The sequence below is a fragment of the Salvia splendens genome, chromosome 9 (assembly GCF_004379255.2).
Source record: "Salvia splendens isolate huo1 chromosome 9, SspV2, whole genome shotgun sequence".
In the NCBI taxonomy this organism is placed as follows: Eukaryota; Viridiplantae; Streptophyta; class Magnoliopsida; order Lamiales; family Lamiaceae; genus Salvia; species Salvia splendens.
The window spans coordinates 34,325,761-34,350,674 of record NC_056040.1 but is presented as its reverse complement, the minus strand read 5'-3'; the positions used below and the strand labels follow the sequence as shown (position 1 = coordinate 34,350,674).

Here is a 24,914-nt window from a genome sequence, read left to right as displayed (position 1 = left end):
TACTCGTGAACTCGAGGATCGAGAATTGCTAAGTTGGGTTGTAAATTGCTAAGAGAACGAGGTGGGCTTTATTTTCAAACCTCTTTACTTTTCCGAAAAATATTATGTGGAGATATAAGGGTGGTTTAACTGTTATGTCATGCCATGTTGTTTTTGTTATGAGATTGTGTGCCTGATGCCTAGTTCGTATGAGTTTACTCCGTTAGGCTATATGGCTGTATTGTGAAACGAATTCTGGTCCGAGTAGGGCCGTAAACCCTATCGGGCTGTGTACACTGGTGGGATCGTGAGCCGTCCTTGCAAGTCGGCCGGTCTCGTGGGCGAATAGTGTGGCCACACTTTCGTCGCACTGTGATGTGATTGATGGATTGATGTGAAAAGTGGGGAGATAAATTGTCTGGCCAGACTTGAACGTTTTTGTGTTTCTCGTGATATTTTTCCTACTACTTAAAACTTGAGATCACTGGTATGGATGACATAACTTATTAAAATGTTTTCGGCATGAGCCCATTGAGTACAACAAGTACTCAGCCCTGCATATTTTTTTCTTATGTGCAGGTTGAGCGGGATATTGCGGTGGATGTTGAGCTGGCCTAAGAACCTAGGATGCGTTGTGTCTTCATACATAGGCGTTATCCTTGACTCTCTTTAAACCTTATTTTCCGCTGCTATATTTTGAACTATGTCTCAAGACTTTAATCCTTTCGTATTGTGTTTGAACATGTATGGTTGTGTTAGGTGTTAACCAAGTAATTACGTTGTCTTTTGAAAATGGTGTTTTCCGTGAATTAAATTAAATGTTTTACTTTAGAAGTTAATTGGTTTTCTTTAAGTTTATTTTCTCCGCTGCTTCTTTTAAAAATAGTTTTCATAAGTCATTTCTAATCAATAGTTAAATTATAACCTTAAACTTCTTTAAACTAAAATGTTTTTTTTCTTTAAGTTAATTAAGTTTTCATTTAAAATGTTATCCATGCATGCCGGTCACGATCGCCGCGTTTGTGGTACCCCTAGTATGGGCGATCGTGACAGAGTGGTATCAGAGCTTCGTTCTTTCGCTCTGGTCCGAGAGTCTCCTTTTACCTTAAGTCTAGATTAGTGAACCCTTATTGACTAGAAGTGTCACGAAGGCTCAACATCCAAAGCATCACGCTCAATCAAGGAAAGTGAGGTATGTTTTAAGTTGTTGATGAAATGTGTGAACGATGTATAAAATTGACGATATGATGAGGATGTTTTGGGCAAAAGAATGCATGAGCATGTAATTACGTGATGATGTGAGGTTATTTTCATGTTGGAATTCGAGAATAAATGATATGATGACATACATATGTTGAATGTGAGCATGATGATTTAAATGCGTGTATTATGGGTGAAAACAATATTGTGATAGTGTGAACATGTGGAATATGAGCATGAATTGAGAAGATGATTTAAGCACGTGGGGTATGTTTGAATGTGATATTGTTATGGTATGATTATGTGAGACATGAGCAAGATTGGCCTGATGACTTAAGTATGTGCTATGTGTGTGAAAGTGTTATGACGTAAGCATGTGATTATGGGAAGATGGCGTGTTTTACACGAAAGATGGAAATTAATGAGTTGTTTTGAGAATGTTAAATTTTTTTTTGAGAAAAGATGAGTAATCTAAAAATGTTGTCTCAAACATATATGTGAAGTGCATGAGTGTTTTGTTTGGAATGCAAATATGTTATGAGTTTTGCAATATTAATGACTAGTTGTTCTAGTGGGAAAAATATTTATGTTGTGGAAAGTTGTTGGAACTTTTTGAAAAAAAAAATATCTTTGAACTTTAAATGAAAATATGTTAGTTCTTTCTTTTGAGAAAATTAATTGATCAATGGAAAATGTTGTGTTTATGAATTGTTCAAAAAAAAACATTTGAGTTTAGACAAAAAAAAATTTACTTCGTTTGGAAAATTGAGCTGTGGAAGTGTGATGTTATGTATGTTATGAGGTGCGAGGTATGATGTGTTATTCTATGGAATGTTTTATACGAATGATGAAAGTTGATGCGAAATTACGATTTAGTTTGAGTCAAAACTTTTACTCTAAAAGTGAGATGTGGAAAATTTTTAGGAAGGTGTGAAAGTGTAAAGAAATTTTGTTTCAAAAGTTTTGAATATAATGTGAAGTTCGAAAGTGTTTTGCTATGGGATGTGAAAATGTGGTGTGTTTATCTTGATGTATGAATGACGTAAATTGAAGTAGATGATGAGCTATGAGATGATGAATTGTGTTGTGAACTTAGAGTACCTAAAATATAAGCCTAGTTGACCGCGCGAATCGTAGTTCTAAGTTGAAAACTTAACAATTGCTTTTCCGAGCAATGAAACGTACGAGAGTATGATAGTTTAGGCAAACGCTTAAGTCAAGGTGCGAGACAAGAAGAACCGATGCTAAGAGATATTTTCATGCAACGACGAGCGATCATACTCGCGATTTAAATTAGTAAGGTTTAATCTTGCGTAAGTGGAAGCACGATGGAGATGATCTCCATACCCTGCTAAGGAGCACGAGGATGATAACCGTGTCCTACGAGGATAGTCATTATGACAGGCAAAGAATTTTATGAAGATATGGATTTCAACTATCGTTATTAGTGGCAATGACACGAAGAATCTCAGCGTGGAATCCACAGTTCATAGAGCGATATTACCAGTTTCGGCTTGCGAAATATGAACAAGGAGGTGCGACTTTAATAGCTGGAACAAACTATTCTAATCAACAGTTCTTACTTGGATTATAAGAAGTTATCTTTCAGGACCTTTCAAATAGCCGTGGGCCATTGTCAATTTAACAGCTTATTTCATTCACCCCTTGCAAGTGATGCATATTGTTTCTTTTCCTCCATTGAGTCATAACTCACTTTCAGTTCTTGGAAAGTGGTGTTGCCTTCATAACTTTGGACACTTGGATTGATTGTAGTCTTCTTTGACCTATTATTTATACGGACCATACTTTGACTCTGTGAGCCTTTGCTATTGAGTTTAATTCTTAAGGCTGCTTGCAGTTACGTCCTTCAATATAATCACGTTTCACAGACATGTTTTCTATGGGATATTCTTCTTCGAACTTTTGTTCAGCCTTTTATTTTGTCACCATGTCTGTGTCAAGTTCTTTCTTACAGAGTGAAATTCTTTTGGTTCGGTTCATGTATCCTTTCCATAATAGAACCTTTCTTTCTACAAAATGAAGTTAAGGCCTACATTTTGTTCCTTGCCTTAACAAACTTAATCCACTTGATTTTTGTTTTCAATAGCCCCTTTAACTTTGATTGCCTTTCACAAACTTATGAACCCATTGATGTGATTCTGTCAGTCCATATTATGATTTTCCTTGAACCATGATCAGTACCGCTTTGTGACAACTGCCTACATTTTTCAATCCTCATGCAAATGATCATTTTTTTTCTTAACCCTTTAAGTCATAATCCATTTATGTGTTGACCTTTCAAATCTGGTCGAACAACTAAATTATCTTGTTTGGTAGCCTACCATGAGAATTGACATTAATTCGATTCCATCCCATATTCATGACATATCTTATGTTCTTTCAAGCTCCTTGGGGATGATCATAACCAATTGTTACAATTCGAAATCGGTTCATATCCAAGTTAAGACTGTTTGATTAAAGTTTGCGTTCTTGATACATATTCTGAGTTCTTGATGCAACATTGCAAGGAGAGGAAAATTCTTTTTGAGCCCTGGCGACGAGCCGACTATCTTGTAGGAGATTTCGTTAAACCGACGAACCTACATAATCTCAGCATTGCAAGCAACCACGACAATAAGAAAAGGGCGTCCGGTGTATCTTGTGTACCTGAACACAGAGGAAAAGAAGGATTTGAGAGTGGAAGACGTGACGTCGTACCAGATTTTCCCGATGTGTTTCCCGAAGCTTTGCTTGGACCGCCACCCGACAGACAATTAGAGTTCACCATTGTTTTGGAACCAGGGTCTGCGCCAGTATCGAAGGTGCCATACCGAATGGCCCTTAAAGAGTTGGCAGAATTTAAGATTCAGTTGCAAGAATTGTTAGACTTGGGTTTCATTCGACCTAGTGTGTCACCGTGAGGAGCGTCAGTGTTGTTCGTTAAGAAAAAAAATGGAACGATGAGGATGTGCATCGCCTATCGTGAGCTCAACAAGATGACCTTGAAGAATAAGTACCCACTGTCGAGGATTGATGATTTGTTTGACCAACTTCGAGGAGCGGGCGTATTTTCGAAAATGGACTTGAGGTCGGGATATCATCAACTAAAGGTCCGACGAGAGGATGTGCCTAAGACTGCTTTTCGCACTCGTTATGGCCATTCTGAATTCGTCGGAATGCAATTTGGGCTGACCAACGCTCCAGCCATTTTCATGGACTTGATGAACCGAGTTTTCCATGAGTATCTTGACAAGTTTGTGTTAGTTTTCATCGACGACGTGTTGGTATACTCGAAGAACGAGGATGAACATGGACATCATCTACAAATAGTGTTGGAAACGTTGCAAAAGGAGAAGCTTTATGCCAAGTTCAGTAAGTGTGAGTTCTGGTTGACTCGAGTGAACTTTCTTGGTCATATTGTGACGGCAAATGAAATTCAAGTAGACCCAGCAAAGGTCGAGGCCGTGCAGAATTAGAAGTCGCCGAAAACGCCAAATGAAATCCGCAGCTTCTTGGGATTGGCAGGATATTATCGACGCTTCATTGAGGGATTCTCTAAGATTGCGAGACCGATGACGCAACTACTAAAGAAAGGAATCAAGGTGGTTTGGACGCCAAAGTGCGAGGCGAGTTTCCAACTGTTGAAAGAGAAATTGACTACAGCACCAGTCCTAGCGGTACCAGAACCCGACAAGGACTTCGCCGTCTATACGGATGCGTCGAAAGTGGGACTAGGATGCGTGTTAATGCAAGATGGGAAGGTAATAGCATATGCTTCCCGACAGTTGAGACCGAATGAATTGAATTTTCCGACTCATGATTTGGAGCTAGCAGCAGTAGTGCATGCACTGAAAATTTGGAGACACCATCTCTATGGAGTGAGATGCGAAATCTATACGGATCACAAGAGTCTCAAGTATTTCTTCGAACAAAAGGAGCCAAACATGCGACAGTGACGTTGGTTAGAGATCGTGAAAGATTATGACTATGGTATTCACTATCATCCGGGCAAGGCTAACGTAGTAGCCGATGCTTTGAGTAGGAAGAACCAACCGCAATTGGCTTATTTCCTAACGCAAGAGGAAGCGTTGATTCGCGAATTCGACAGAATGAGTTTGGAGATAGTGAAAGCGCCCGAGACAGTAGGAGGAAGAATAGCGACGCTAGTGATTGATCCAAATTTGAGAACCAAGCTCATAGAAGCCCAACGACATGATGAAAAGTTTGAAGAATTACATGTGAAGGTGAGAGCCGAGAAGCTTGATCATTACCGTGAGGAGGCGGATAATGCTTCGACATACGATGGACGATTGTGTGTGCCGAGCGATGAGGCGCTAAAAGATGAGATTTTGAGTGAAGCGCACGACACACCTTACAATGCTCACCCCCGAAGCACGAAGATGTATCGAGACTTGAAGCAACGATTTTGGTGGAATGGAATGAAAGGGGACGTAGCGTCATATGTGGAACGATGTCTAGCATGCCAACAAGTGAAGGCCTTACACCAACGGCCATATGGGAAGTTACAACCGCTTGAAATTCCCGAATGGAATTGGGAGCATCTAGCTATGGATTTCGTAACGGGTTTGCCAAAGTCACAGAAGGGCAACACCGCGATTTGGGTGATCATCGATCGACTTACTAAAAGCGCACACTTCTTACCGATTAAGGTTACTTATGGCGCGGACAAGTTAGCTAAGCTCTACGTGAACGAGATTGTGCGATTGCATGGAGTGCCAAAGACCTTTGAGTCCAACCGCGATACAAAGTTCACATCAAAGTTGGATGAGTTTGCAATGAGAATTGGGCACACAACTGAACTTCAGCACTGCTTATCACCCTTAATCGGACGGGCAGTCAGAGAGTACGATTCAAACGCTTGAGGATATGCTACCGTTGTCTTAGATCGAAGGGAAAGTTGGGAAACCATTCTACCGTTGGTTGAATTCGCCTACAACAATAGCTACCAAGAGACGATCGATATGGCTCCGTATGAAGCCTTGTATGGCAGGAAGTGTCAATCCCCACTCTTTTGGGATGAAGTTGGCAAGAGAAAGATGTTAGGACCCGACGCTATAAGGGAAATGACTGAAATTGTGCACCAAATCCGCTCAAGGATCAAGGAAGCTCAAGATAGACAGAAGTCGTATACTGACGTGCGTCGAACGGAAATCAAATTCGACGTTGGTGACAAAGTGTTCTTGAAAGAATCCCCGACGAAAGGAGTTGTGAGGTTTGGAGTGAAGGGAAAGTTGAAACCGCGTTTTGTAGGGCCGTACGAGATTGTCGATGAAGTAGGTCCTGTAGCGTACCGTTTGGCGTTACCTCCCAGTTTTGGAAATGTGCACAACGTGTTCCATGTGTCGCAGTTGCGCAAGTACGTGTTCGACCCCAAGCATGTGATTCATCAAGAAGAAGTGATCCTAACCCCCGACATGAACTACGAGAAAAGGCCCGAGGCAATCCTAGATCGGAAGGTGCAAGAGTTGCGAAACAAGTCGATAGCATCCGTGAAAGTATTGTGGAAACACCATGGTCCCGAGGAAGCCACGTGGGAGTTAGAAGATAGAATGAAAGAAAAATACCCCGAGTTGTTTATGTGAGACGGTCAAAATTTCGGGACGAAATTTCTGTTAAGAGGGGAAGGATGTAACATCCCAAATTTTTGTGACCATTATTTAATATTCGTCGTTTGGAAATTTCATTTATGAAATTTAATTTGTTGCTACGTGATTGAGTTTGATTATGTGGAATAAATCATCATGGGGAAATTGGAATGAAGTGCTAGTTATATTTTAATGTGGGGAATCAATTTAAATAAAATCAGGCATCTTGTTCTAGCAAAAAAAAAGTGGCAACTAGAAATTACCGTAACAACTGGATCTAAGATATCTAGGCAGAAAAGAACGAAATCAAACAAGAAACGATGCAGAAAAACAACTTCGTATCATAAAATCGTTTGGATCGCAACTAAGACTTCAAAGTAAGCAAATATTGAACGTGCAACAGATCCAACGTAAGAAAACAAAGTGCGATTAACTAAGAAAGCAAGTAAAGATTGTTTTGCCACTCCGGGCGATGAAACTGTTAACACTACGAAACACGCTGACTGGAACGAGAGGATGGGGAACTCCAGCGAATTGATGAGCTTCAGGTGAACATGGCTGTGGCGAGGAACGAGAATTTGAAGGATAATGCTGAAGGATTGATCTACCGAAGAGAGATTTCTAACTAAGCGTAGGAGTTGATGAACTAATTGATGATGATTCTCTCTCCAAGTGGCTTCCTTTTATAGGGAGGCCTCCCTTGATTTTTAGGGTAGACTCTCTTCATTAAATGACTCTTTTGCCCCTTGCTTGCGACTGATTTTCCCAGCTATCCTTCTTCTCCATATCGAGCCTTTTTGGCATGCATCCTGGTCAGTATTGCACCCTACTGACGCACTTTTCACCTAAATTATCCGAACATTCCCATACTGGCTAGAACACTTTCCCTGCACACTTTAGCAACTGTTTTGCAGATATATTCTAATTATGCTCATTATACTGACCAGTAACCAAGGCCTAGAATACGACTTATCAAACTGCTCACACTTACCCCATGCTTGTCCTCAAGCGTGAAGACCAAACAAAGGAAGTAAGTCGAATTATAGCCTGGTTACACCCCTGACCGACTCTATCCTAACCTAGACCCTAAACTATGACGCAAAAGAAAAACACTAAAACAAAGACAAACTGTAACATCCCAAATTTTTGTGACCATTATTTAATATTCGTCGTTTGGAAATTTCATTTATGAAATTTAATTTGTTGCTACGTGATTGAGTTTGATTATGTGGAATAAATCATCATGGGGAAATTGGAATGAAGTGCTAGTTATATTTTAATGTGGGGAATCAATTTAAATAAAATCAGGCATCTTGTTCTAGCAAAAAAAAAGTGGCAATTGTCGGCCCCTCCAATTATTGGAAATTTTATTCTTTCTTGGATTTAATTAATTGTTTTGGGATATTCATCCAAATTAAATCCAATTAAATCTTGCCACATTTTATTCCCTCACCCCAATTGAATTAAGAGTTGAATTATTTCCTTGTGGCTAATTAAGCCAATTTTCGGCCCCCTATTTGTAGAGGAGAATATATTTGCTTCCTATTTTGTGAAATTCCTTTTATTCAATATCAAATTAATACCTAAGCCAAATTAATTGGGGATGTGAATATTTTCCTTCTATTGTGTCTCCTTCCCACACGTTTTGGCTTAATTTCCTAGTGGAAAACTTATTTAATTGTTGCCTATTTTATGAGAGTCTTTTAATATAAAGAAATTACCAAATTTAAATCCTATTCTATTTAATTGAGGATTTAAATAATTTCCTTGTGCACACCATCAAGATTTTCGCCCCTCCCTCATTATTTCCTACTTGGAGATTTAATTTATTTTGTTCCCTTGTTTATGGAATATTCATTGTTTTATTTCCTAAATTGTGAATCTATTTCTCTCCAAGTAAATACCAAATAAATTCCTTATTAAATTTCTAGCCATAATTTTCGAAATACTTGCCTTCCTTTTAATTGTGGGATTTTATTTATTGTCCTTTATTTTATTCCTCCACAATTTATTAATTAATTAATTTATGGGATTATACCTAGGACTATATAATCACCTAAACTAAACCCTAGCCCCCATCTCCCTCATAAATTTCGTGCCTCTCCTCTCCCTCTCCATATTCTCTCCAAAAATCCTCTATTCATCCTTGTTCTTGCATCCATTGAAGTTTATTTTCAAGAGTCTCCGACGAATCGCCTTCATTCGTGTTTCTACCGTTTGTTTTCGTGATTCGAGAAGGTATAACTAAGTTTTCTCCTCATCTCTTTCATTGAAACTTTATTCTTGAATCCTACATGCATATAAAGGGTGTAGGATTGATAGATCGCAAAATTTATCGGTGGGAAAGTGTGATTGCATAAGAACTTTGATGGTTATGTGTTTTTGATTGAATTCATGTGAAATTGGATTGGAATATTTGGTGAATGATGTGAGTCTATGTGCAAACATGTTTATGAGAAACTTTTAAGCAAGACTTTGTGTGTTTCAAGCATGAAAAATTTGTGTTTGTTCGATGGAAGAAGAAAACCCTATTTTCGAAACTATGAACCTGAAATCTGAGGCGTACGACCAGTAGCTTCTGATCTGTAATTGACCCATCAAATGATCGAATTTTGATATGACATTTTTACTGAGTAAACTTCAAGGTGTTTTCTGTGTCTCGTGTGAATTTCAGCCCTTTTTGTCGAAAAATGAAGTTTTTATAAATTTTTTAAGTTGACTGCGCAAATCTGCCAGAAACTTGTGTTCTCGCCAATAATGTTTCGTTTTCTGTTTGACCGATCAAATGACCTCTGATTGATGTGATTCTTAAACTATATGAAACTTTGTAGTGTCTTCTGAGTCGTGTAAAATTTTCAGCCTTTTTGGGCATTGGATGAATTTATGGTGAATTTTTCAAATAAACTGCACAATACTGTCAGAAATTGTATGTTCCGACCAGAGAGCTTAATATGTGATATGACTGACTAAATGACCTGATTTCGGTGTGAATATTTTCATGAATGAACTTGAATGTGTCCTCTGTATTGTGACCAAAATTTAGCTCCTTTTGAGGTCGGGTGAATTTATTGTGATTTTTACAAAACGGTCGCGCAGTTCTGCCAGTTTTCTGCCTTGCTAAAATGACACCTAGTTTCAAGTTTAAAAAGTGTTATATGATGCATGTATGTCCAAGGAACGTGTTTAAATGACGTGATCACGTGTGATGAGTTGAAATGTGATACGTGTGTCTTTCCACCTATGTGACGTATGTCGGGTTGGGGAAATTGAGAAAGGCGATGAGAGAAACGATAGGACATGCATAGTAATATGATGTTGTGTGAGGCTGACTTGTGTTGTCATTGACAAGGGTGTTGTGTACTCGTGAACTCGAGGATCGAGAATTGCTAAGTTGGGTTGTAAATTGCTAAGAGAACGAGGTGGGCTTTCTTTTCAAACCTCTTTACTTTTCCGAAAAATATTATGTGGAGATATAAGGGTGGTTTAACTGTTATGTCATGGCATGTTGTTTTTGTTATGAGATTGTGTGCCTGATGCCTAGTTCGTATGAGTTTACTCCGTTAGGCTATATGGCTGTATTGTGAAACGAATTCTGGTCCGAGTAGGGCCGTAAACCCTATCGGGCTGTGTACACTGGTGGGATCGTGAGCCGTCCTTGCAAGTCGGCCGGTCTCGTGGGCGAATAGTGTGGCCACACTTTCGTCGCACTGTGATGTGATTGATGGATTGATGTGAAAAGTGGGGAGATAAATTGTCTGGCCAGACTTGAACGTTTTTGTGTTTCTCGTGATATTTTTCCTACTACTTAAAACTTGAGATCACTGGTATGGATGACATAACTTATTAAAATGTTTTCGGCATGAGCCCATTGAGTACAACAAGTACTCAGCCCTGCATATTTTTTTCTTATGTGCAGGTTGAGCGGGATATTGCGGTGGATGTTGAGCTGGCCTAAGAACCTAGGATGCGTTGTGTCTTCATACATAGGCGTTATCCTTGACTCTCTTTAAACCTTATTTTCCGCTGCTATATTTTGAACTATGTCTCAAGACTTTAATCCTTTCGTATTGTGTTTGAACATGTATGGTTGTGTTAGGTGTTAACCAAGTAATTACGTTGTCTTTTGAAAATGGTGTTTTCCGTGAATTAAATTAAATGTTTTACTTTAGAAGTTAATTGGTTTTCTTTAAGTTTATTTTCTCCGCTGCTTCTTTTAAAAATAGTTTTCATAAGTCATTTCTAATCAATAGTTAAATTATAACCTTAAACTTCTTTAAACTAAAATGTTTTTTTTCTTTAAGTTAATTAAGTTTTCATTTAAAATGTTATCCATGCATGCCGGTCACGATCGCCGCGTTTGTGGTACCCCTAGTATGGGCGATCGTGACACAAACACACATAAAAAACAAAAGAAAAAACACTTAAACACATTAACACATCAATCGGGCTATATTTTCAACCATCCCTCCCCTTGGGATCAGGTGCAATCCAGCCTTAGACAGCCTTGAACTTCCGCCGCCCCCCCTTTTCCTTTCCAGTCAGTACATCTGCTCGTCAAGATCACCCATACTCGTGGCCACACACTGGATTCACTCAGTCACTCATTCCTCACCAGGGATGTTAGGACTGTTTTCTCTCAATATGCTAAACCACGGATGCTTTGGACTTGGATTTCACGTGCAGCTTCTGAAGGTCTTAAAGGCTTGTAACGGGGCTATTGGTTTGTAGTGTTTAGGGTGGTTGTCCCTAAGGCTCTAAGGTTCAAAAACTACTACTTTATTTCGATGTGGGGGAACTATGTGCACTTGGGGCTCTTGGTTGTTGCTTCCTTCGGCCGGCGTTTCTGAGTTTGACTTCCAACTGGTCAGTAGCTCCTTGTGGCTTTGCCACCCTTATTCCTTCTCTTCTTTTTGTGGTCAAATATTTTCGACCATTTTCTTCGCATTTTCTCATTTTCTTTTGTGGCTTCGCCACCCTTATTCCTTATTATCTTTTTGGGGCCTGGAATCTCTTCCTGGTCATTTTCTCCTAGTCTCTCTCTTTCTTGCTCCAATTGGTTTCTTTCTTGTATGTCCTTCTGGCCAGTGGCCTCCTTGCCTCATGCCTTGCACACAACAGTCCAGTGGTTAGGGGTAATATCTGGGTGGTTTACAGGGTGGTTTTTTTATTTTTTGGGGGGCGGGAGGGTTCCTACTGCCTTCAGTGTTTGCTACACGGGCAACTTGTGGCAGCCACTCTTTTCTTTTCTGAATTAGTGGAAAGTTGTTCCACCTAAGGCTTTTAACTCACATTTTAAGAGGGCTTTTGTGTTTGGCTCTAAGGATGGGCTTTTCTCTCATACTCGCATCATCTATACTGACTAGGAGATACTAAGGGGGGTGGTTTCCATTTTCCAGCGTGTCTTATCTCCTTCGATTCCCCTCACCGTCAGCTCGAGACAGTTGAGTTTTAAGCCCAATCAACACGTATAACAGACCTAAAAACTAGACCTAGAAAGACACTAACACAAACACTAAACACAGAAGACACATATGTACACATGTCATACTGGCCATTGCATCCCCCTCCCACTTCACAAGTGTCTGCCCTCAGATAGAGCTGTGAAGTGGAAAAAAGGTAATGGCCAGTATGGGTGATACACAGACACACCAAACAAGCAAAACACATGCGTCTACTAAAAACTTCTCACACTTAGACTATATAATAGGTTAAATGGGTGAATTTAAAACCTAAACAGAACCCAACAAACACAACACATATATACCAAACTCCGCACACTTAGACTACGCAGTAGGCTAAGTGTGAGCTACATGCACTAAAAATTAAAAACACATATATAGAAACACATGCGCCAAAAATAGCAAACCCGTTACTTCTCACACTTAGTGTTATGAAAGGGGTTTGCTCACATAATACACAGATTATACTACCTAAAAAAAACACAAAATACGAAATACGAAAAACTAAAACTTAAAAAGAAAAACTAACTTGTCAAGGGGGGGTGGTGGTCACATGTTACTCCTACTCCTCCACGGAGCAGGGATTGGTGCGGGTGGTTCTGCCAGATCTTCTTCCTCGTTCCCGGATGGCTCTTCCTCAGATTCCGCTTGTTCCCTGTTACCTTCTTTCTCTCGTTCTTTTACCTCTGTCTCCGGCACCCTGGGTTCATCGTCCTGGCCTCCATGGCCACTTGGTCCGGCTCCTCGTACTAACTTTCCTTCCGCTAATTCCTTCGGAATTCTTTCCATCACGTTAGTCAGGCGAGCCAATTCCGCCCTAGCTTGTCGATTCTCTTCCGCCAACTCTTCCACTGCCTTCCCTAGCCTCTCCTGTCTCTGCTCATGATCTTGTGTCCCCGGGTGTGCTGCAGATCTCCCAGTCGGTATAGCTTCCTCACCCATCACGTAAAACCGTGGTACTCCTTGTCTCATGTATACAACATTCGTCCGGACGAAAAATGGGGTGTCAAAAACCCAGGGGGGTCTACCATGATCTAGGGAGATAAGCCTTCAGCCTCTGGGTTGGTGGCAATTAGATGGCATTGGTACGCTGTCCAGAATCCTAGATGTAATTTCCTTCCGCGGTTCGCGCACCACAGAAGGTATAACTCTGTCATTGATGTTCTTACCGCGGAGTTCGACTGCCCCAACAAATTGAAGTCCAAGTGAAGCTGGACTAGGCGTAGGATTGGGTTATTGAAATGGATTGAGCGAGAGAGGGTGGATGCAAATTCCCCAGAGGCTGGATGAGTTAACTCCTCCCATGCCTCCTGGGGCTCAAAGTCTACGTGTCTACGGGGAATTCCCCGTTCCCTGCTCCGCCACTCCGATCCTATCGCCTCCTCCAAACTGCACATCCCCAACCTTACTGTCCACTCAATCAGATTCTTACTTATTTCCACTCCAAACAAACGGAAACTTATAGAAACCTCATCCAAATCTGTTGTGACCCTAAATCGGAATGTGGTAAAGAACTCCTTTGCTAACCTAACACTGATGTTCAGATTCCCATTCTCCAACAACCATTCATTCCTAACGCATGCAAATAAGAGAGAAACTGCTCGCGGACACCCAACTCATCTAAAGAAGGAATATGAAGTACCTTTTCGCTCTTCACTTGCTTACTCTCTTCATCCTTGCTATCGAAAAATTTTTGTAGCTCCTTCGAGTCGAATAGCTTCATCTCCTCCACCAGATCATCAGTAAGGTCCATTGTCCAGCGCCGGTACCTCAGTCTCTCTACCGGGGGATGTACTAGCTCCCGATGATCGTGCGGAAGCTGTTGCTCACTGTACTCCTCATTTTCCAAGGAAATATCGCTGTCCGATTCTGACTCTTCACTAACAGCGTATTCGCTATCACTTTGTTCCCTCCGGTGTTCCTGGGCTCGTTGAACTGACTCAGTAATGACTATGCCAGTGTTCACTGTACGTGGCTTCTTGTTGCTGGGCTTCTTCTTCATAGGGGCCTTCCCCTTCCGTTTTCTCTCTGCACGGTATCTAGCTTCCTCTCCATCATCCTTGTCTTTCTCTTCTTCAGGTTCCTTCTCAGCTTGTGTTGAAAATTGATCCTGGGCAGTAGGACTGGTCTCCTTGTGGCCTACTGACCTGGATGCGAGGTCCAGACCGTCAGCCATCCACTTTGGACTGATCCACCTGGATCCCCCTCTCTGACACCACGTGCCCTAGGACGATGCCCTCTTTGACGATGAAATGACACTTCTCAAAATTCAAGACTAGGCTCTTTGCTCGACACCTCTCCAAGACTACATCCAAATGACGAAGGCATGAGTCGAAAGAGTCTCCGTAGTCTGTGAAATCATCCATGAATATTTCTATACACTCCTCAATTAGATCGGAAAATATGCTCATCATGCATCGCTGAAATGTTCCCGGAGCGTTGCAAAGTCCGAACGGCATGCGTCTGTACGCATAGGTTCCAAACAGGCAGGTGAAGGTGGTCTTATCCTGGTCTTCAGGGTTCATGTAGATTTGAAAATACCCACTGTACCCATCCAAAAAACTAAAGTACTTCTTCCCAGCCAGTCGCTCCAACATCTGGTCAATGAACGGTGGAGGGAAGTGGTCTTTCCTGGTCGCGGCGTTCAGCTTGCGGTAATCTATGCACATCCGCCAACCAGTGACTAGCTTTGTCGGTATCAGCTCATTCTTCTCATTTTGAACCACCTGAATCCCGGACTTCTTGGGATCCATGTGCACAAGGCTGACCCACTCGCTATCGGGCACCGAGTAGAAAATCCCCAATGATAGCAACTTTAAGATTTCCTTCAATATTTCCTCCCGCATGTTGGGATTCACCTTTCTCTGTGAATCTCAATGTGCCTTTGACCCTTCTTCTAGCCTAATATGATGCATGCAGACGTCAGGGCTTATTCCCACCAAATCTGTAAGGCTCCATCCAATTGCTTCCTTGTTCCTGCCTAGGACGGTCAGTAGCCTTGCTTCTTGCTCCTTTGTCAGGCTGCTGCTTATGATCACCGGATATGAATTTTCCTCCCCGAGAAAGGCATACTTCAGGGTTGCTGGTAACTTCTTCAATTCAACTTGTGGGAGAAGTGTGTCTGCTGGTAGAGGGTTCCTTGCAACATCCCCTTCCTTTTCTAATTATCCCTCTGAAAATTCATTTGTACTGACTGGTAGCCTAGCCCCTACGGCTCCAATAAATTCTGATTTCTGGCAGAAGTCCTTAATAGCTCCTTCTATCTCTTCATCAGTTAACCCTTGGCTACTGATCAGGTCACACCATGCAGCTAGCTCCACATCAGCCTGCCCATATACATCTAATGCTTGTAGCTTTTTCTGCAATAATTTAGTCTCAAGAAAATCTTGGACTAGGGGGTCAATTACATCCACATAGTATAGATTTTCATAATCGATAGGTTTTTTCATGGCCTCATTGATATCAAAGGTAAACTTCTCTCCATGAAAATCAATGCAAATTGTTCCCTCAGCCATATCTACAATCGTCTTGGCTGTCCTAAGAAATGGCCTTCCCAACAATATACCGCTAGACTCCCTAGTTTCAGACTCACCCATCTTGATCATGTAAAAGTCAGCAGGATAAGTAAAATCATGTACTCTCACCAACACATTTTCTAATACACCCTCAGGGCTTATGCACGATCTATCAGCCAGTTGGATTAATACCCTAGTGTTAGATAGTGTTACTCCCTTAAGCCGATTATAAACTGACAATGGCATAACATTTATAGAAGCTCCCAGATCACACATTGCATGCTCGATTTTTACATCTCCTATAGTTATGGGCAAAGTGAACATACCTGGGTTTGCTCTCTTGGGCGGTAGCTTTTCTTGCACAATTGCTGACGCTGTTCCTTCCACCATGATCTTCCCATCCTTTTGGGCTTTCTCGGCTATGAATTCTTTGATAAATTTTCCAAGCGGGGGTAGCTTCACAGCTTGGAGGAATGGTATGGTGATATCCAGCTTCCCAAAAATTGACATGTAATCCACTAGGTTCTCTTTCTTCCTTTTGGTCACGAACAGGTAAGGGAATGGTTTTTTACCTTTCGCCTCTTCATTCGGTCCTTCAACAGCCTTCCCGGAGTTTTCCTTGGGTACATTCTGGGCTGGAGCCTCCTTCGTGGGTTCCGTTTCCTTAGGAGGATCTCTCCCTGGCAGTACACCTCTTGTTTCATTTTTTTCCAATGGCGCTTTATCCAAAAAGAATGGATCCTGCATCTGAGGTAGAGGTCTGTTGAGCTCTCCCTCCGAGACGACATCCTTCAGTATATTCGTCCCACAAGGCTCTCCGTTGGACTTCTTCGGTTGGGGTCCTTCATAGGTTGTACCGGACCGCAATGTGACCTTGCTCACGTTCGCCTTTTCAGGAACATGGACTGTAGATGGGATTTTTCCTGAATTTCCCTTCATTTCACCCATTGAACTCGCCAGCTGAGCCAATTGCCTATTCATCATGTCTATTTTCGCCTTATGATCCTTCTGGGCATTCTGCATCCCCTGCACTACTTCATTATTGGACTGCAACTCACCCTTGATACTTTGCTGCTAAGCGAGCAATTCTCCCATCATGTCCTCCATAGATCTCCTCGACCTGTTAGGATATTGGGACTGATTTGGTCCTTGGTGATGGTTATACTAGGGGTTTTGGTTGGGTTGGTAATTTTGGAAGTTTTGCTAGTTATAGTTAGATGGGTAGTGGTTATACTGGCCATGAGGGTTGTACTGGTCTTGATGATATTGATTCTGGTTCTGGCCTTGGAAATGGTTCTGGCTTTGGAACTGGTTTTGGTTTTACTGATGTTGGGAACCTTGATTATGCTGACTCTGGTAATTTTGGAAGTTTTTCTGGTGGGGTGGTACATAAACAGGGTTTGAGTTTTGGTTCTGTGGGTTCTGGTTATGGGTTTGTTGGTTCCTTCCTGACCAGTTGGCTTGGTGGTGGGGATTTGCTGGGCCACGGTTGGGATTTTGGTTTGGGTGAGGATGGTATTGATTCTGACCTGGACCTTGGTTTTGATTTTGGTTCCCGTCTCCCCATCGAAAGTTCGGATGGTCCCTCCATGGTGCGTCCCGCTGCCTTCCTTGGATCCAATGCCCACTAGAATTGTAGTACCCGGCAGCATTTACTTGCTCCATATTGACGAAATCATTAGGCTGATCATAGCCCGACCCTTGAATTCCCTGCTCTGCACCTTTGTAGCTCCCAGTTGGGGAAGGTGGTGGTGCGTTCTTCTCGATCGCGCTCAGGAGTGTCTTTTTCAATCCGTCCATCTTCAAATCCATCTTCTGCTCTATCTTATGCTCCTGGTCAGTAGACAAGGCACTAGCAATTCTTTCTCTGCTGTAGCCATCCCTAGAATTGTCGTACTCCTTCTTTGCACTCAATAACTTCCCTAGGACCGTTTTAGCTTCGCTAACCCTTAACTGCGTGAAACTTCCTCCTGACGAAGAGTTTGCCAAGTCTTTCGTTGCCTTGTTCATCCCCTCATAAAAGGTATGATGTATTTCTATATCGGCCATACGATGATTCGGACATGCATCCAAAAGACTCATATAATTTGCCCAATAATCACTCAAGGGTTCATCATACCCTTGCTTCACACTGGTTATCTCTCTCTTCAATGCGCTCATCTTCGATGACGGGAAGAATTCCCCTAAGAACGCCGACTTGAAATCTGCCCAACTCTCAATGGAATTGGGGGGCAGTCGCATGAACCAGGTGTTAGCCTCCCCTTTTAGAACGAACGACAAAGCCTTCAATCTGTAGTCATCCTCGGTCGCCCCTGTTGGTCTTCTCCGTGCCCTACAAATCTTACAGAACTCATGAAGGAATTCGTAAGGGCCTTCATAGCTCTTTCCATAGTACGTGGGCATGATTGCAATAACATGGGGCTTCACATCACAAGCTGTCTGCCCCAGGGTGACTACTATAGCTTGCGGTGGTTCTCCTTCGGTATGCGCGTTCAGCGTCCCGATCTCTGGATCGTCATCATTGTGGTCTGCCATTCTCCTTGGGTTACCCTCCAATTGTAGTACCTGTTCTGGTATTCCTCCTTCTATGGTGTCTTGCTCTTCGTCACTACTCGTGCCAATGTCAGACAAAGCTGTTGACAAGCCAGATCGAGTGGTTACTAGTATAGATCCTCGCTGAAGTATCTTCGGTCTCCGATGGTTAGGAGCTGAACTGCTTCTCATAAACTGAAAGAAAAAGAAAGAGAAAAATTTATGAACAATATATACGCTAAAGTATCACACACAATAACAGCTAATAACGCCATTCATCCCCGGCAACGGTGCTATTTGATAGGTGCAGGTTTGTGTCAGGTGTCGTTTCGAGCAAAGGATGTTTCCTACTGATCAGGATGGAAGTCCCAGCTAAGCCTGAACCTGGTATAAAAAATTCTTCAACCCACTTCTACTGACTAGTATAGTGGACGTGAGGGTCGAATCCCACAGAGATGATGCGTTTTGGTATCGTGGTGATATTCTGGAAGGTTTGGTTAGCTACCACGCTTTGGGTTGAGACTTAATCTAGGCTGGAATTTAAGATGGTACTCTACTGACTAAGAGGTGGGAGAGATGTTTGACAGGCGGCTGTGTACGTGATAGTGGGGAACATGATGTTTCAGAAACATATGGAAAGTACGAGTTTACTATAAAAGGCTAAACGGAATATCAGAGGGAAAATGAGGTAGTTAGGTGAGTTGGACTACAGATCTGAAAAGTAACAGCTGAAAAGTAAAGGACAAAAGTAAAAGTGGTTAAAAAGTAAAAGTGGTCCGAAAGTGGATGGAGATGTATTCTTCTTCAACAAGAATCAATTCAGATCAGCAAATCCAGACTTATCACCATAGAAACACAGATTAACAACTTCATGAACACAGATCTACAATTAAAACTTCAAATCAAAAGATCGAACACCGAAACTGCAACTAAACTTACTGGGTGACATGCAAGGTGGTAGAAACTACGTAAACTAGGCCTTCACACTTAACCATTTCAGATCTAAAATCTAACAACAAACTGAACTCATAAACTCAGATCTATCAATTCGGAAATGAAAACATGCTCGCAACAACTGGAAATTATCGTAACAACTGGATCTAAGCTATCTAGGCAGAAAAGAACGAAATCAAACAAGAACCGATGCAGAAAAATAGCTTCGTATCATAAAATCGTTTGGATCGCAGCTAAGACTTCAAAGTAAGCAAATATTGAACGTGCAACAGATCTAACGTAAGAAAACAAAGTGTGATTAACTAACAAAGCAAGTAAAGATTGTTTTGCCACTCCGGGCGATGAAACTCTTAACACTACGAAACACGCTGACTGGAACGAGAGGATGGGGAACTCCGGCGTACTGATGAGCTTCAGGTGAACATGGCTGTGGCGAGGAATGAGAATATGAAGGATAATGCTGAAGGATTGATCTACCGAAGAGAGATTTCTAACTAAGCGTAGGAGTTGATGAACTAATTGATGATGATTCTCTCTCCAAGTGGCTTCCTTTTATAGGGAGGCCTCCCTTGATTTTTAGGGTAGACTCTCTTCATTAAATGACTCTTTTACCCCTTGCTTGCGGCTGATTTTCCCAGCTATCCTTCTTCTCCATCTCGAGCTTTTTTGGCATGCATCCTGGTCAGTATTGCACCATACTGATGCCCTTTTCACCTGAATTATCCGAACATTCCCATACTGGCTAGAACACTTTCCCTGCACACTTTAGCAACTGTTTTGCAGATATATTCCAATTATGCACATTATACTGACCAGTAACCAAGGCCTAGAATACGACTTATCAGGTAGTCTAGGCTTATCTAGGTTGTGAAATTCTTATTTTTCTTTGTTCAGAACTGACCGTGTTACCTTAAAGTGGACGACGCCCACAACCGATCTACTAAAACAAAGACTTAGACTTTGTTACGTTGCTTATACATTTAAATATGCAATGAATATCCATTAAATGTTAAACATAACAACATTATGACAAAAATAATCTGTTTCATTGACTCAACTTTATTTTACCCAATTCATACCCGTAAGTGTACGAGGTTATTGTAGCATTTAGCAAGCAAGAGATATCATATCCCACAGAGACAATTTAGTGTAAACCTATGTACCACGAACAAATTTCAACTACTATCCACACAATCAGGAAATTTTGGGTTTTGAAACTAACAACTACTAAAAGTATATAAATTCAGAGATTAAATTAAAACACTTAAACAAGAAAGCAATTAAGCAAGTTGTATAAGATGATGGAGAAATATGCAGAATTCCGGGATCCGATGCGCAACTTATAGTCTAACCCAATTGAAATAGATTTACCATTTAAAGTCTCCAGAATTGTTGAATCAATCACGATTGTAGATTAAACCCCTTCTCGAGGTGAGAAATCCGTAGATTAGGTGTAATAATTGAAGTCCCCTTCTAATTCTTAGACCTAACTCCTAACAGTTTGATTAGATTAATGATCCCAGTCAAAATCTCAACACTTCCGATTTCTATTGAATTAAAGTGTGAATTATTCATCTTTCAAGATTAAATATTTCATCTCCCGATTACTCTAAGAAACCCTAACACTCCCAATTGGTGATCAAGCAATTGATAGGAAAAAGCACAAGAATAATTCAAACAATTGCAAGAGCAAGATAAACCGAAATCAATTGGATTAAAACTATGAATCAATGCATCTTCACCAATAATTCTACATGAAAGGTGCTTAGCTACTCATGTTCATGGTAGAAAACAAACCAAAACTAAGATAAACAATGGAATTCATGATACGAATTACAATTAGCGGATGAATTGAAGCTTGAATCTTCAATCGTCTTCCAAGAGTTCTTCGGAGAGAGAGAGAATGTGTGTTTGGCGGTAAGTGTAGAATAGATTGAACCCTAGGATTTTTCTCCTTATAATCCCCATCAAAAATCACTTTTTTGGCATAAAAATACACCAAAATAATGTACCCGGCCGGGTGGAATTATAAAGGGTAAAAATCACCCGGTCGGGTGATGATTTTTGACCAGTTTATAAAGGGTAAAAATCACCACGAAGAGACTGATATGCATTGGGGGTTGATTGGATTTCAAAATCTCCAATAAATTGTCTCAAACCAAGACTGCTGCACATCCACCTATTTTGCACCTTTTTCTACACATTCTTAACAAAATGGTCAACATACCAACATAATAGAGAAGTATATATAAACACGCCTAATAATAGACGATATATGATCAAATTCATACAAAACCACCCTCTAAAACCATGTAAAATCCAAGTATGTCAATTCCCCCAAACTTACATAATTGCTAGTCCTCGAGCAATGAAGAAAAAAACTAAAAGAAGACTTGGATTTAAAGGGGTTTTAGACATCATCATCGTCTCAAAGAATACGGAATAAAAAAAACATATCACAATACAAATTCCATCAAGTTAAGCTGTCGAATGCACTTTTACTACTAACTCGTATATCACCTTGGATTCATGCTTCACTCGGGATGTATATATGTGTGTATATTCACCTCACTAAAAAGTGTATAAGGTATCAAGAAGTCACTCAAATCAAGCAAAAATGCATGGTTTACCATAAGCTTGCTCAATGTCTAACCTCTCCTCAACCTCGTGTGATAATAAATCAAGAGTCCGGAAGGTCTTTTATTTAGGTTATAATGTAGGCTCTTTGGTAAGGTGAGGAAATATTTGGCTAAAGTGACTAAAATTCCCAAAATGTAAAATCCCAAGAAATCACAACAATCAATTTTAAACTTTAACCATTCTCAAAACACTTCTCGATAATAACTAGATTTACTGTTCACGCCTCAATTTTTAACTTCACCAATCAATTTTTTTTCTTTCTTCTTTCTTCTTTTTTTTTCTTTTTCTTTTTCTTTTTTTTCGTTCATGCCTCTTTTTTTTTAAGTACAAACTCAACCAACTTTTTTTTTTCATATCACAATAAATTTAGAGTCTAGGATTCCCAACCCACTTGATTAGCTTGACAAAAGAAAAGGCTTAAGGCTCAAACTTGGCTATCAAGGATGTTATATATTAAGGTTAGTGTTTAGGTAAAAATGAGGCTAACAACGATGACCTAACATCTTCCCATATCTTTAAGGTCACTATGTAGACTCAAGAAGACCAGGAGCAAGTTCTAGAAACATATGCACAATTGATGATAAAACGCACATGAAAGAATTGAAGGCTCAAAAATCTCACTTGGGTAAATAGCATGAATCAAGGCAAACAAGCAATTCGTTGCTTATGCACCCTATTACTCAAACTCTAAAGTCAATGGTCAAGTGATAGTTCAAAATGGATGGTTCTTTTATCATAGATGACTAGTCTTCACCCCAATTACTACCAAAAAAACATTTCAATTCAAGACAAAGCAATTCTATCCTAAAACAAAATAAAAAAGCAACAAAAGACAACTAAACAATCTAAAGCAAAAATAAAGCAATAAGATAAGTACCTCATTAGTGTCCCTATCCACCATATCATCCCTCGAACTTATTCAAAGCTATGCAAAGAATAAGTTTGAAAAGTTGGTGGAGAAGGGAGACTTACATGGTATGCAAGCAACACAAAACACACCAAAAACAAACTGAAACTATAAAATTAAAAGTTCCCTACTAGGGGTTACCTCCCCTACAATGCCTTTGGTTATCGTCGTTGGCTCGACGTCCTCCATGAGCTGCATCATGTCACACCATAACTAGTGATGTTAGACTTTCTGTCAATCTTGGAAGCATATGATCTAGCCAATCTCTTCTTCCCCCAAGTATTTTTCAGAGCTCCATCAGAAATTTTGGTTTCCACTTTGGGTGAATTTTCAGCTTTTGTTTTCTTCTCCTTCACTTTAGGATTTAATGCAGTCTCTTCTTTAGAACTTGATCCACCACATGAACCAAACATCCACTGCGGCAAAGAAAAATCCCCAAATGTGGACTCAATTGCTTGTGACTTTTGAACCTCTACAACATGCACAGCTTTGCACTCCTTCTTCATAACAAGTTCCTCTTCCTCACGACTCTTCATAGCATTGTAGATAGATAAGATGTGGCATTTGTTGCCCATATGAAGAGTGAGCTCTCCCTTTGCTATATCTATCAATGCTTTTCCAGTTGCAAGGAATGGACGCCCCAGGATAAACGATTCATTCACGTCTTCTTCCATATCCAACACTACAAAATCGACGGGAAATATGAAGTCGTGTACCATCACAAGAACGTCCTCAACAATTCCTTTAGGATAGGTGACGGTTCAATCTACCATCTGCAGTGTGATTGTTGTCGGCTTGAGAGTGCCGATCTTCATCTTTCTGAAAAATGATAATGGCATCAAATTTATGCTTGCCCCCAGATCACAAAGTGCCTTTGTCAGTCTGTCATTTCCAATGACGCATGAGATGTTGAAACTGTCAGGATCTTTAAGCTTGGCCGGTAGCTTTTTCTGAATTATGGCACTACAATTTTCAGATATGTTCACCGTTTCATAGTCAGTCCATCTCTTTTTCTTGGAGAGCACATCTTTTAGGAACTTTGCATATGTAGGCATTTCTTGAAGTGCCTCCATCAATGGGATATTCAAGTTAACCTTCCTAAAGATGTCTACGAACGTTGAAAACTGAGCATCTGTCTTCTTCTTCTGAACACGTTGAGGATAAGGGATCCTCACTTCAACTGGACTATGAGCTATAGCTGGTGTAGGTGAATGTATAGTCGTGTTCTCCTTAGGTGGAGTGGAAATCTGCACAGTCTCATTTTCTTCGACCAATTCCTTCTCTTCAGCTCTCTTTTCTGCTACTCTATCCTCATTTTCGGATGGCGTTGGAGGTCCCTCATAGCTTGTTCCACTCCTCATATGTATAGCTTTGCAGTCCTTGGGATTGATGCTAGTATTTGATGGAAACATTCCCGATTGAGTATTAGCACTCACAGTTTGGGAAATCTGGCTGATCTGTATGTCAATATTCTTCAGATGAGTGGCCATTCCTTGCACGTCTAATTCAACTTTCTCCATCCTTTGGTTGTTCTGTTCCATGACCTTGTTAGTCTGAATCATGAAGGACTTGAGTATGTCCTCTGTGGTCATCTTCTTTTGATCATTAACCATTCCATCAGTAACTGTGAACCCCTGAGGTGGTTGCAGAGCATTATTGGGGTTCCCATAAGAGAGGTTGGGATGCCCCATGTTCCCGTACTGATTATAACCTCCACCCCGATAGTTGGGGTGGGGGTTATTATAGTAACTGTTGTTGCCCCCTTATTGCACTTAGTTCACATCTTCTACACCTCTTTGGGGTCCTTGAGAGGGCTGCCACATCGCCATGCAGTCAAATTTCATTGTAAGAGCATCCAACTTGTCGGATAAGGTGCTTATTGGATCATGATCTGTAGTGGAAGCCACCCTATGCACCTTACTCCTCTCATTACTCCATCCTTCATCATTATTGGCGAGCTCCTCAATCACTTCTATAGCTTCATTCACTCCTTTCTTGAGAAGATTTCCACCCGAGCTCAAATTCAACTCCTGTTGTGCTTCAGGCACGCACCCTTTGAAGAATGTAATGACTTGCACTGTCAAGGTTAACCCATGGTTGGGACACCGCTTCATCAAGGCTT

General features: G+C 40.9%; 1 protein-coding gene across 1 annotated transcript; it reads right to left on the bottom strand.

The window, feature by feature from the left end:
* Positions 1-23,553: 23,553 nt before the first annotated feature.
* LOC121749457 lies at positions 23,554-24,483 on the bottom strand. Its single transcript, XM_042144028.1, has one exon. The coding sequence runs from the start codon at positions 24,481-24,483 to the stop codon at positions 23,554-23,556; it is 930 nt and encodes a 309-aa protein (XP_041999962.1).
* Positions 24,484-24,914: the final 431 nt, after the last annotated feature.

Excerpts from the sequence above, each read along its gene's own strand:
- LOC121749457 (XM_042144028.1), bottom strand. The coding sequence starts at position 24,483 with ATGGGGCATCCCAACCTCTCTTATGGGAACCCCAATAATGCTCTGCAA.